This window comes from Myxocyprinus asiaticus, chromosome 5, assembly GCF_019703515.2.
Source record: "Myxocyprinus asiaticus isolate MX2 ecotype Aquarium Trade chromosome 5, UBuf_Myxa_2, whole genome shotgun sequence".
Classification (NCBI taxonomy): domain Eukaryota; kingdom Metazoa; phylum Chordata; class Actinopteri; order Cypriniformes; family Catostomidae; genus Myxocyprinus; species Myxocyprinus asiaticus.
The window spans coordinates 5,481,872-5,494,713 of NC_059348.1; the positions used below are offsets into that span (position 1 = coordinate 5,481,872).

General features: G+C 39.6%; 1 protein-coding gene and 1 long non-coding RNA gene across 6 annotated transcripts in view; one reads left to right on the forward strand and one right to left on the reverse strand.

Annotated features, from left to right (window-relative positions):
* LOC127440722 (zinc finger protein 721-like) overlaps positions 1–6,495 on the reverse strand; it is a 180,022-nt gene extending 173,527 nt beyond the window's left edge. For 2 of the 5 annotated variants that reach the window (XM_051697492.1, XM_051697493.1), the window contains exons 1-3: positions 6,349–6,445; positions 5,977–6,120; positions 4,545–5,550 (exon numbers count right to left, since the gene is read on the reverse strand). In XM_051697492.1, coding sequence (XP_051553452.1) covers positions 4,545–5,550; positions 5,977–6,120; positions 6,349–6,439 — 1,241 coding nt within the window. In that variant the 5' untranslated portion in view covers positions 6,440–6,445. Of the gene's footprint in view, positions 1–9; positions 932–1,357; positions 1,502–4,544; positions 5,551–5,976; positions 6,121–6,348 lie in introns of all 5 variants that reach the window. The other 3 variants (XM_051697498.1, XM_051697496.1, XM_051697497.1) reach the window with 3 other exon arrangements.
* A 962-nt stretch (positions 6,496–7,457) lies between these two features.
* Positions 7,458–12,842, forward strand: part of LOC127440933 (uncharacterized) — a 218,904-nt gene continuing 213,519 nt past the window's right edge. The window contains exon 1 of the long non-coding RNA XR_007897243.1: positions 7,458–7,612. This is a non-coding gene — a long non-coding RNA (uncharacterized LOC127440933). The remainder of the gene's footprint in view (positions 7,613–12,842) is intronic.

Below are 12,842 nucleotides of genomic sequence, written 5' to 3' on the forward strand. Positions count from 1 at the left end.
CTGTGACACTGTGACAACCCTGGACAATGCCTTTTTCTATGAGTTACTAGAGAGCCTGATTCGGTGAAACTCTTCCCACATGAAGTGCAGTGGTACGGCTTCTCTCCAGTATGCACTCGCTCATGTTTTTTCAGGTGACCTGATCTAATGAAACTCTTCCCACATGAAGTGCAGTGGTACGGCCTCTCTCCAGTATGCATTCTCTCATGTGCTTTCAGGTTTCCTGACCTAATGAAACTCTTCTCACATGAAGTGCAGTGGTACGGCCTCTCTCCAGTATGCATTCTCTCGTGTGCTTTCAGGCTTCTTGATGTAATGAAACTCTTCCCACATGAAGTGCACTGGTACGGCTTCTCTCCAGTATGCACTCTCTCATGTTCTTTCAGGTGTCCTGATTTAGAGAAACTCTTTCCACAAAGTGAACACATGTACGGCTTCTCAATTGCATGAATTTTCTGGTGTTTTCTTAAGACTGATGCTGAAGAAAATGTTTTGCTGCACTGATCACAGCTATATGACTTTTCTTTAGAGTGAGAGGACAGATGTCTTTTGAGAATACAAGCCTGAGTGAAACTCTTCCCACACTGATGGCAGATAAAAGGCTTTTCACCAGTGTGAATTCTCATGTGTGTTGTAACGTCTGCTTTACGTATGAAACTCTTCCCACATTGTTGACATGTGTAAGGCCTTTCTCCAGTGTGAATTCTCATGTGGTTATTAAGACTTCCTTTTTGTGTGAAAGTATTCCCACACTGCTGGCAAATGAAAGAATTTTTGGCTCTTGTTTTTCTGGGTTTTTTTTCTGATTCAGTCTGAGAGTCACTAAAAGAGTTTTGTTCAGTTTTGAAACTATAAAGTGTCTGATCCGGATTGTGTTTCTCCTCCTTCACTTCATTTAGTTCTTGATTTTCCTCTTTCACCTCCATCAGATCTAAAATGAAAACACAAAATGTTCTTTCATTTCAAAACACAAATATTAAAATTAAGAAAATATAATTGACCCCAAATTTAATATGAGAAAGTATCTATTTTAAGGTGATCATTGATGTGCTCATGTTAATGCAATCAAATAGGCCTTGATAGGAATTAAATGACACATGCATTTTGTCTTATTTTAAAAGAAACTTTTCTTTGGTGTTTTATTTGATTAATTTGTTATAACAGACACTCAACTAAAGCCAGCAAATGTGGTGAACAGCTTGGTAGGAACAACAATGATTCAACATGTCTTCAAAGAGCAAAAAGATATTAGACTATCAGTAAAATAAAAAGGACGTTCTGGTGACCTTTTTTGTCATCTTTCTAACTTTAATCTTCATGAACAGACAATAATAAAGAATGAAGAATGGACACCAACCTCTTTGTTCCTCAGTATCTTCATTTTTCATGACATTTGAACTGCATGATTCTGGATAACTCATGTCCTCACTCTCTTCTTTAATAAACATCATTTTACAATGTTTTATCCCGCAGATCTCAGTTGAAACACCTGGAGTTATTCCTGTTCGTGTTGAAACAAGTCTTCGTTTAGGATGATGAGAATATTGACAACATTTATAAACATGAATCAGATACTCGAATAATGTAGAAACAAACAAAACAACAATGCCAGAAGTTTCTGCAGGTTTATGAGTATCAGTTGAGAATATCGTTTACAGTTTTGAACGTCTCTGCAAACGTACATGTGGTAAACATAATCTAATACGGAAACTTTGGTACATTTATTTACTTAAAAGTGAATGTTTATCAGAACTCTTCAAATCTCTCAGAGCGCCGCCATGTTTGAGTGACGTCATACAACAGCATCTCGAAGGGGACATTCTGAACCGCTCGTCGTGGAAAACGCTTAAAGGGATAGTTCAACCAAAATATAACATTTCTCAAGGTTCTCAAACTACAATAAGTCAGACCCTGAGTAGTGAATGCAGAAACGAAGCTATCAGAAACTTAGAGTTAACTGAACCAATTGCTTTAGAAGATGAAAGAAACACGGCACACTGAGGACATATGTTGGTCACAGTCGTATAAATGCAGCTGCATTTACACAATACATGGAAATTATTTACTGCCCTGTAGTTGTCATATATTTTTCATGGTTCTCTACATACAATATCTTAACAGAATAAACAGATCTGAATCTGCATATATATTAGTGCTGTCGAAGTTAACGCGTTATTAACGTGCTAATGCAAAATTTGTTTAACGGCACTATTTTTTTTTTAACGCCGTTAACAGAGCTCGTCTCGCACATAGCATATCGGAAAACGTGATTTGGAGAGATTTAGGGGCTTGCAGGGCATGTCACCACGAGGACCACCTCAAAGTCATCCTGCTTGACCTTGCGGCCCCGCCGTGCCACCTCGTATGAATCCTCAGGTAACACAGAAGTGGCGGGTGGGAAGGCGCGTGAGGCTAAATCATTCCTCAGTGTTGAGGGTCAGTGATGAGGAGATGTTACTGCCCATTCTAACCACCTGGCGTCTGCTTGACAGGAAGTCCAGGATCCAGCTGCACAGTGAGCTGTTTAAGCCCAGAGCCCGGAGTTTCTCATCAAGCTTGGAGGGCACTATGGTGTTGAATGCTGAGCTGTAGTCTACAAACAACATTCTCACGTAAGTGTTCTTTTTTTCCAGGTGGGAGAGAGCAGTGTGTATTGTAGATGCAATGGCATCATCAGTGGAGCGGTTGTTGCGGTATGCAAACTGCAATGGGTCCAGTGATGGAGGCAGCACAGAGCAGATGTAATCTCTGATTAGTCTCTCAAAGCATTTTCTGATGATGGGGGTCAGAGCAACAGGACGCCAGTCATTTAAGCAAGTGATTTTGGATTGCTTTGGAACAGGCACAATGGTGGATGTTTTAGGCTGTCTCAATTGCTTCTGTCTCTTTATGTAATCTCAGACTGACTCAATGTTCAGTGAGGGGCTTTGTGGGGGACATGACATCTGTTGCAGGGCTCCCTGTTCCTCTATTCTAATCTTTTCTATTTGCAAAATTAATGATTGGGAGTCTAAAATGTATTTTTCCTATTGACACACTAAAGCTGAAGATATAAATAACCATTTTAAGACAAATGCTTTTGTGAAACATCTTATGTGCCTAAGACTTTTGCATAGTACTGTGTGTGTGTATATATATATATATATATATATATATATATATATATATATATATATATATATATATATATATATATATATTCTTTAATTTTTAACGACCTTTCAAGCAGCATTCTCTTCTCTCTGTGCCCTTCAAGGGCACAAAAAAGCTATTTGGAAGACGCCCAAATAAAGCGAACCAAATGCGCGTGCATGTATTAGAGTTAAAATGCATTAACTCAAGTAAAACCTCACACAAAAATATCTGCTCATGTACAAAAATAATTTCCTAGTCCTAACTTAATTTTGGGTCATCTGATTGGTTTGCAGTGAAAATAACACAAATACATTGACAAATGCATTGACTTAAATATGAAGAAATCCGTAAAGAATTGTGTTTCTTTTTATTTTATTTCAAAGTTGAAAGTTGGCTTAATGAATTTCATGGGCTTGATGGGTGCACTTACCCTGTATTGATTTGTTGAACACATGCTAAAAAACGATAATGTCTCTTTATAGATGCACTCAGTCATTTACAAGTTTTGCTTCCAAAGAAATGAACAGGAATTTTCAAACATATGTATAAAATCATGACCAGTCATGTGAGATGATGAGTTCAGTCATATCAGTAACCTTATAAAAGCTTTTTTTATTCCACATAGAGAGGGTTTGCACATGGGTGCTGCCATGTTAGAATCACATGACCAGCCGTATACTAATTGCTTAATCTCAGTAACAACGCTGTTATTGGACACTTTTACTTAGGAATTAAATGAATCCTGGCTGACTATGAACAGTGACTTTCAAAAATGGCATCTGTAACTATAAATACAAATTGTGTTTGAATGATACTGCATTCATGCCTCAGTGTCTGTGTAAATCCAAGACAGCATTTTCAAACAATTGACTGAGTACACCTTTTAAAAAATGGCACTTCTGTAATGCTAACGAGAGAGACTCAATGACTTTATATCATCTGTGCTATGCGTGATTAGAATTAAATGTTTTTTTTGTTGTGATTTTTGATCAACAACTGATGATAAAGAACAGAACGGATATAAAGAGACATTATTCAGGGTCAAATGGATCATGTGGATCTCATCTTTGGACACACAGAACGAGTTTAACCGAACTTTTACTCTCAGTGAAGTGGAGTGCACGTAGAGTAAAAGTCGATCGTGGGATTTAAGACTCGAGATATTTTTACCCACCCCTAAAGGAAATGAGAATGTTCAATTTCAGAAATGAGAAGCACCCTAGAGCTTTGACTTTCTTTTAATTAGTTTAAAAAGCACAAAGATTCTTCTGCCCCTTACACAGAATGACAGCTTAATCAGCTTTGCAGGTAATGTGGAAATTCACCCACTTAATTGTAATTGACCCACTGAGAGAATTTATTTATTTTTTATCCCATTTGCGTGGCAAATAAAGATGAACTTTGCTCACTGTGACAACCCTGGACAATGCCTTTTTCTATGAGTTACTAGAGAGCCTGATTCGGTGAAACTCTTCCCACATGAAGTGCAGTGGTACGGCTTCTCTCCAGTATGCACTCGCTCATGTGCTTTCAGGTTTCCTGACCTAATGAAACTCTTCCCACATGAAGTGCAGTGGTACGGCCTCTCTCCAGTATGCATTCTCTCATGTGCCTTCAGGCTTCCTGATGTAATGAAACTCTTTCCACATGAAGTGCACTGGTACGGCTTCTCTCCAGTATGCACTCTCTCATGTTCTTTCAGGTGTCCTGATTTAGAGAAACTCTTTTCACAATGTGAACACTTGTAAGGTTTGTCTCCAGTATGAAATCTTTTGTGCAGTTCCAAGCCATAAGCTCTGTAAAAGGCTTTACCACACTCAGAACACACATGATCTCTCACACCTGTATGTATTAACTGGTGCTCTTTTAAATTGTACAGCTGCGAAAAACTCTTTCCACAAAGTGAACACATGTACGGCTTCTCAATTGCATGAATTTTCTGGTGTTTTCTTAAGACTGATGCTGAAGAAAATGTTTTGCTGCACTGATCACAGCTATATGACTTTTCTTTAGAGTGGGAGGACAGATGTCTTTTGAGAATACAAGCCTGAGTGAAACTCTTCCCACACTGATGGCATATAAAAGGCTTTTCACCAGTGTGAATTCTCATGTGTGTTGTAACGTCTGCTTTACGTATGAAACTCTTCCCACATTGTTGACATGTGTAAGGCCTTTCTCCAGAGTGAATTCTCATGTGCTTATTAAGACTTCCTTTTTGTGTGAAAGTATTTCCACACTGCTGGCAAGTAAAATAATGTTTGGCTCTTGTTCTTCTGGGTTTTTTTTCTGATTCAGTCTGAGAGTCACTAAAAGAGTTTTGTTCAGTTTTGAAACTATAAAGTGTCTGATCCGGATTGTGTTTCTCCTCCTTCACTTCATTTAGTTCTTGATTTTCCTCTTTCACCTCCATCAGATCTAAAATGAAAACACAAAATGTTCTTTAATTTCAAAACACAAATATTAAAATTAAGAAAATATAATTGACCCCAAATTTAATATGAGAAAGTATCTATTTTAAGGTGATCATTGATGTGCTCATGTTAATGCAATCAAATAGGCCTTGATAGGAATTAAATGACACATGCATTTTGTCTTATTTTAAAAGAAACTTTTCTTTGGTGTTTTATTTGATTAATTTGTTATAACAGACACTCAACTAAAGCCAGCAAATGTGGTGAACAGCTTGGTAGGAACAACAATGATTCAACATGTCTTCAAAGAGCAAAAAGATATTAGACTATCAGTAAAATAAAAAGGACGTTCTGGTGACCTTTTTTGTCATCTTTCTAACTTTAATCTTCATGAACAGACAATAATAAAGAATGAAGAATGGACACCAACCTCTTTGTTCCTCAGTATCTTCATTTTTCATGACATTTGAACTGCATGATTCTGGATAACTCATGTCCTCACTCTCTTCTTTAATAAACATCATTTTACAATGTTTTATCCCGCAGATCTCAGTTGAAACACCTGGAGTTATTCCTGTTCGTGTTGAAACAAGTCTTCGTTTAGGATGATGAGAATATTGACAACATTTATAAACATGAATCAGATACTCGAATAATGTAGAAACAAACAAAACAACAATGCCAGAAGTTTCTGCAGGTTTATGAGTATCAGTTGAGAATATCGTTTACAGTTTTGAACGTCTCTGCAAACGTACATGTGGTAAACATAATCTAATACGGAAACTTTGGTACATTTATTTACTTAAAAGTGAATGTTTATCAGAACTCTTCAAATCTCTCAGAGCGCCGCCATGTTTGAGTGACGTCATACAACAGCATCTCGAAGGGGACATTCTGAACCGCTCGTCGTGGAAAACGCTTAAAGGGATAGTTCAACCAAAATGTAACATTTCTCAAGGTTCTCAAACTACAATAAGTCAGACCCTGAGTAGTGAATGCAGAAACGAAGCTATCAGAAACTTAGAGTTAACTGAACCAATTGCTTTAGAAGATGAAAGAAACACGGCACACTGAGGACATATGTTGGTCACAGTCGTATAAATGCAGCTGCATTTACACAATACATTGGAAATTATTTACTGCCCTGTAGTTGTCATATATTTTTCATGGTTCTTTTTGATGAGTCGAATATTTTTCAAATAAATACCATATGTATTTAATCTAACATCTAGATGCAATTAATTAATGAGGAATTCAACAAATGAATGTCAGTCAGCGAGTTACTCCACCGAAACGACCGTACATTTTTTAATTCAGCAGCATGCAATTTATATAGAGCAAGGGCGATTTCCAATCAAAAGTGATCCTCCCTATGCCCTATTCACTCAGCTCTTGATCTGGGCATTCTGAAGGGAGCATGGCATTACTGTATGAATGTACTCTTCACTAGCACTCTTGTGGAAAGGTCCATTGTGGAAAAAAAATAATAATAATAATAATAATAATAATAATATATATATATATATATATATATATATATATATATATATTATTAATTGCATCTAGATGTTGTTTCAAGAAGCACAATATGACGATACTTGAACAAAAATGAGCTGCATGGTCGACTTGCCAGAAAGCCAATGCCACAAAAAAACCAGGTTACAATATGCCCGACAACACCTTGACACGCCTCACAGTTTCTGGCACACTGTAATTTGGAGTGACGAGACCAAAATAGAGCTTTATGGTCACAACCGTAAGTGCTATGTTTGGAGAGGTGTCAACAAGTATTATGCTCCTTGTAACAACCACACCGTCTTTTTCCAGAGCAGCCTGTATTTTCCTGAGGTTACCTGTGGGTTATTCTTTGTATCCCAAACAATTCTTCTGGCAGTTGTGGCTGAAATCTTTCTTGGTCTACCTGACCTTGGCTTGGAATCAAGAGATCCCCGAATTTTCCACTTCTTAATAAGTGACTGAACAGTACTGACTGGCATTTTCAAGGCTTTGGATATCTTTTTATATCCTTTTCCATCTTTATAAAGTTCCATTACCTTGTTACGCAGGTCTTTTGACAATTCTTTTCTGCTCCCCATGGCTCAGTGTCTAGCCTGCTCAGTGTATCCACGTGAGAGCTAACAAACGCATTGACTATTTATACACAGGCACTAATTGCAATTTAATAAGCCACAGGTGTGGGAAATTAACCTTTAATTGCCATTTAAACCTGTGTGTGTCACCTTTTGTGTCTGTAACAAGGCCAAACATTCAAGGGTATGTAAACTTTTGATCAGGGCCATTTGGGTGATTTCTGTTACCATTATGATTTAAAAAGGAGCCAAACAACTATGTGATAATAAATGGCTTCATATGATTACTATCTTTAAATAAAAGACAGTTTTTTTGCATGATCAGTCATATTTTCGAAATATATGCCAAAATGTCACAATTTCTGCCAGGGTATGCAAAATTTTGAGCACAACCACATATACATGCGTGTGCATGTATTAGACGCAAATATTGTATATATTATATGCTTTCTTCATCTGTTCTTTTTAATGTAATCAGTTCCCATATTCTGTGGTCTTTTACTTTACACCTGGCTGTACTGCACTAATGTCAGTCTTCGGTGTCAATCTATGTAATTCCCTTTACATAGGTGTTTGCCAGTCATCCTTGTCAGGATCTAGAGTTGTTTAGGTCACTAGAATTTATATTTTTAATGTTCCTGAAAGATATGCTGCAATTTAGGTTGGATTTTGATAAGGGAACAGCCATATAAAAAAGAATGAGCTTGTGATCTGAAATGGGGAGTTCTGAAGTAGTCAGATTGGATCTGTTAGAGACATATGTGAATTCTGTGTTATTAAAATAATGGTAAAGAATTTTCATAAACGATTTCAATAAACTAAATGACATTTTTTAAAATTAAATGCATCAATAACAATAAAATATTATGATGTTAAGTAAATAATATCAATAAATAATAACATTATAATAACATTGCCTTCTCTTTTGCAGTCTCAATAAGGTTGTTGTAATTCTCAATTCTACAAAACAAGTTGTAAATGTCCTGACTCCTTCCCCCCAGACCTGTTCCTCATTCATAATTTGGTGCTCAAATATGTTGTCATAAAGGAAATAGCCTGCATGATGTGAAGTACTATGTTGCTTGGCTCTGCTTTATCAAGAGGCATAATGAATGACATTTTGAATAATGATGAAATGTATCCTTCAGTTTTATTGCAGTTATGGTTAAAAAAAACAAACAAAAAAAAAACATTTCATAGACCATAGTAATTTCAAATATGAACTACTTATAAATTTCATAACAAACAACAACAACAACAAAAAAAAAGTTCATATAATAACATTTACTAAGTAGTATGAAATAACTATTAACAATGAAGAACATTTAAACAACCTTTTGTAGGTTCAGTAATGTTTGAGTGTGTGGTACTCCTCAAAGCAAGGAGTAACACAAGGGAGTGTTGCACGGCACACAAATGTATTTTGTAAAGCACCTCTCCTTTGTCTTCCGTGTGTTGGAGAGACAGACCTTGCAGTGCCGCCTGGTCTTGCTGCCCTGGGATATGGATTGAGGAACTTCAGAGGGGAAATGCCTGGCTGTCAGACGCCGGGATTGTCTGAGGCAGGACGGCTCCCACTGCACCGATACACAGTGGTGAACTGTGCTCCTCAAGCAGCCCTCTAATCAGGTTGATCCTGAATTGCAGGTAATCAGTGGCTTGTCCGATTGATAGTAAGTATATTCACAACACATTAGTTGGCATTGAATGAGATCAAAAGTACTGGAAATATAAATGATAGTTATTTTTACCTTCATGTGCAGATTTCTCACCTGAAAGTTGGCGATGGATAATGTGGCTGTGGAGAATCACAGTGTCGAAACAGAACATTTTCTTAAGAAAACTTTCTTACACCATTTGTGGTCTTGCACACTCAACAAAGCTTTTCATCATGTCAGCTTTGTCAACAGCTCCCATTTTTTTTGTTGTACTCTATCACACAGAGTGGCTTTATCTTCCTCTCCCCTGTGATGTGGTCTGTCTTCTCTCTGGTAGACATTGTGGACTGCTGTAAGCATGTAGACATCCCTCTTGTCATGCCATTTCATTGCCAGTTCATTTCTGTTTTCCTTAAATTCTACCTTGCCCTTAGTCATTTTGCTTGTAAAGGCTGGCACCCCTTTCTGTTGGCACGTACAGTCCCACAGAAACATGTGCCAAGAGATGCTGGAACAGGGTGGGACTGCTGTACCAGTTGTTCACATAAAGAACATGCTCCTTCTCTAAGTAAGGGGCCAATAAGGACATGACGACGGACCCAGAGATCCCAAGCCCCTTGTAGTGGTGGATGTCAGTGGTGGATCCTGTGCAGACAATCATGTCCTGCATGTAACCACTGAGTATATCACACATAATAAAAACTTGACCCTTCCACTTCATTAGTGACTCAGCCACACAGAGATCCTTGAATGGCACAAAGATGTTACGAAATGAGGAAGTGACAGCTGTAAATATTTTCTTATTTTATGCAGGGAATTGCTAACATTGTCACTAACACTGCTGCTAAAGTGCAGGCAATGGAGGAGGAGGAAATGGTCTTGGAAGAACAAGGACCCGAAAAATGCGGTCAGAAGCATGGGGTCTGTGCTCCAGAACTCACAGAGGGAGTTCTTTTTCACAATTCCCATTAGGGCAACTGTCACAAAAAATTAGTGCATCTCATTGACTTTAGTCGGAACCCACTTTGCCAGCTTTCCTCTCATAAACATTTTAAAACACTGGACCTCTGTGGTGGATGCAGGTGGGGTCTGAACTCCCGACATTGCAGGATAAAAAAAAAAACCCTGAGGTCCAGGAGGGGTAAAATTGCTTGTAGCCCTCCAGCAGTAAGAGCTTACCTCCTCCACCTCATTTGGTGGTGTGTGTGCAGGCGTAGAAGCAATGGCTGAGGCATGTACATCCTCAGCTTTCTCCACCACCTGCGAGAGCACCGCCCCCAGCCCCCTGTCTGAAGCGTCCATCTGTAAAATAAAAGGGAGAGAGAAATTGGGTGAATGTAAAAGAGGTCCACCACAAAGTGCAGTTTTCACATGCGTAAATGCCTGTTGACACTGCTCAGTCCACTGGACCGGATCCTGGCGCTCCTTTTTAGTGAGATCAGTCAGCGAGCTGGTGGCGGCCGAATAATTAGGGACAAACCTTCTATAGTAGCCAGCCGGAACTGTCTCTCCTCCTTTTTGGTCTTGGGTCTCGGGGTTGCAATCGCTGCGGTTTTATCAATTTGGGGATACACCTGCCCGTGACCCAAGTGGAACCCCAGGTACCATACCTCCACCCGTCCAATTGCGCACTTCTTGGGGTTTGCTTTGAGTCCAGCTCATCTCAGAACAGCCCACAGATGCTGACTGTGCCGCTGCCAATCGTTACTGCATATAATGATGTCATCCAGATAGACAGCGATTTAAGCAGAGTGTGGTCTGAGGACTCGGTCCATAAGGTGCTGAAACGTAGCCAGGGCCTTGAACAAACCGAACGGAAGTGTCAGGAATTGGTGTAAGCCAAATGGTGTGGAGAAAGACGTTTTTTCACGGGACATCGGCATTAAGGGGATCTGCCAATAACCCACTGTCAAATCCAGTGCAGAGTAAAAGCGAGCTGTGCCCAACTGATCGAGCAACTCATCAATACGAGGCATTGGGTGTGCGTCAAATTTAAACACCACATTGACTTTTCTATAATCCACACAGAATCGTCACTCTTAGGGACTTGAACTACCGGGCTGGACCAATCACTGTGGAATTCTTCTATTACTCCCATATTGAGCATTGCGTCTAATTCTTCCCGAACCACTTTTTTTATTGTGTTTGGGAGGCCGGTAGGGACGAGTGCGTACCACTACCCTGGGTACCCAGGCAGAGGCGAGAACACATCTGCAAATTATTTTTGCAACTCGGAAACCTCTGTGACTTTAGACAGGGAGAGGTGGTCTCCACAAGTGACCGGGGTGACCTGATTGACTTTTAACTTCAATTCCAGCCCGAGCTCCTCCCTCTTCAGAACTACCGTTGCCAATGTCATAGGGACCACCTCTGTCCATAATTTGAAGAGGTTGAGATGGTATATTTGACGTGTGTCACCTCTATCTGTACGCCTTACCTCATAATCGAGATCTCCTACATGTTGTGTGACCTCAAAGGGCCCTTGCCACTTTGCGAGTAATTTAGAGCTTGATGATGGGAGTAATTTCCGTAGCCGTGTGCCCATTATAGAGTCGGCTTTGACGTTCTTGAGCTTGGAGCAAATTTTGCTGTGTTAGTTGACCCAAAGTGTGGAGTTTTGCTCTAAGATCAAGAACATACTGAATTTAATTTTTACTGTCTGAAGGTCCCTCCTCCCAAGCTTCCCGCAGGATGTCGAGCACCCCGCACAGTCGGCGCCCATACAGTGCTCGAATGGGGAAAACCCTGTGGAGGCTTGCAGGACCTCTCAAACAGCAAATAACAGGAATTGAGCCACTTGTCCAAATTCCTAGCATCCTCGTGAACGAACTTACAAATCATATTTTTCAGGGTTGTATTAAACCGTTCCACCAACCCGTCTGTCTGTGGGTGGTAAACATTGGTGCGAATTGATTTAATACCCAACCATTCGTATAGTTCGCGTAGTGTACGTGACATGAACATGGCGCCCTGATCAGTGAGGATTTCTTTTGGAATCCCCACTCGGGAGATTATTCTGAAGAATGCCTCCGCAAAACTACATTCAGATATCTTGCATAAAGACACTGCTTCAGGATATCGCATTGCATAGTCCACCAGAACCAATACAAAGCGATGTCCGCGTGCCATCTGCTCTAATGGCCCGACGAGGTCCATGCCAAATGTTTCGAAGGAAACCTCGATTAATGGAAGGGGGCACAATGGTGCGCTTGGGGTGGCCAGCGGATTTACCAGCTGACATTCACAACATTCCGCACACCACATGCAGACATCCCGCGAATGCTCGGAAAATAGAAACGGGCCATTAGTCGGTTCAGTGTCTTTGCCTGCCCTAAGTGATCTGCCATTTTATTATAATGAGCCATCTGGAATAACATTTCCCAACGGCTCTGCAGTATTAACAATTGGGTTGTAACCTCTTTTGTCTGTGCGTCCTACATCACTCTCATAATTCATAATTGAAAAATACGGATATGAAAGTGCAATATTGGCTGGAGCTGTAGCCCACCAATAACTTTCACTTGGTCAAAGGCATGCCTAAGGGGTTC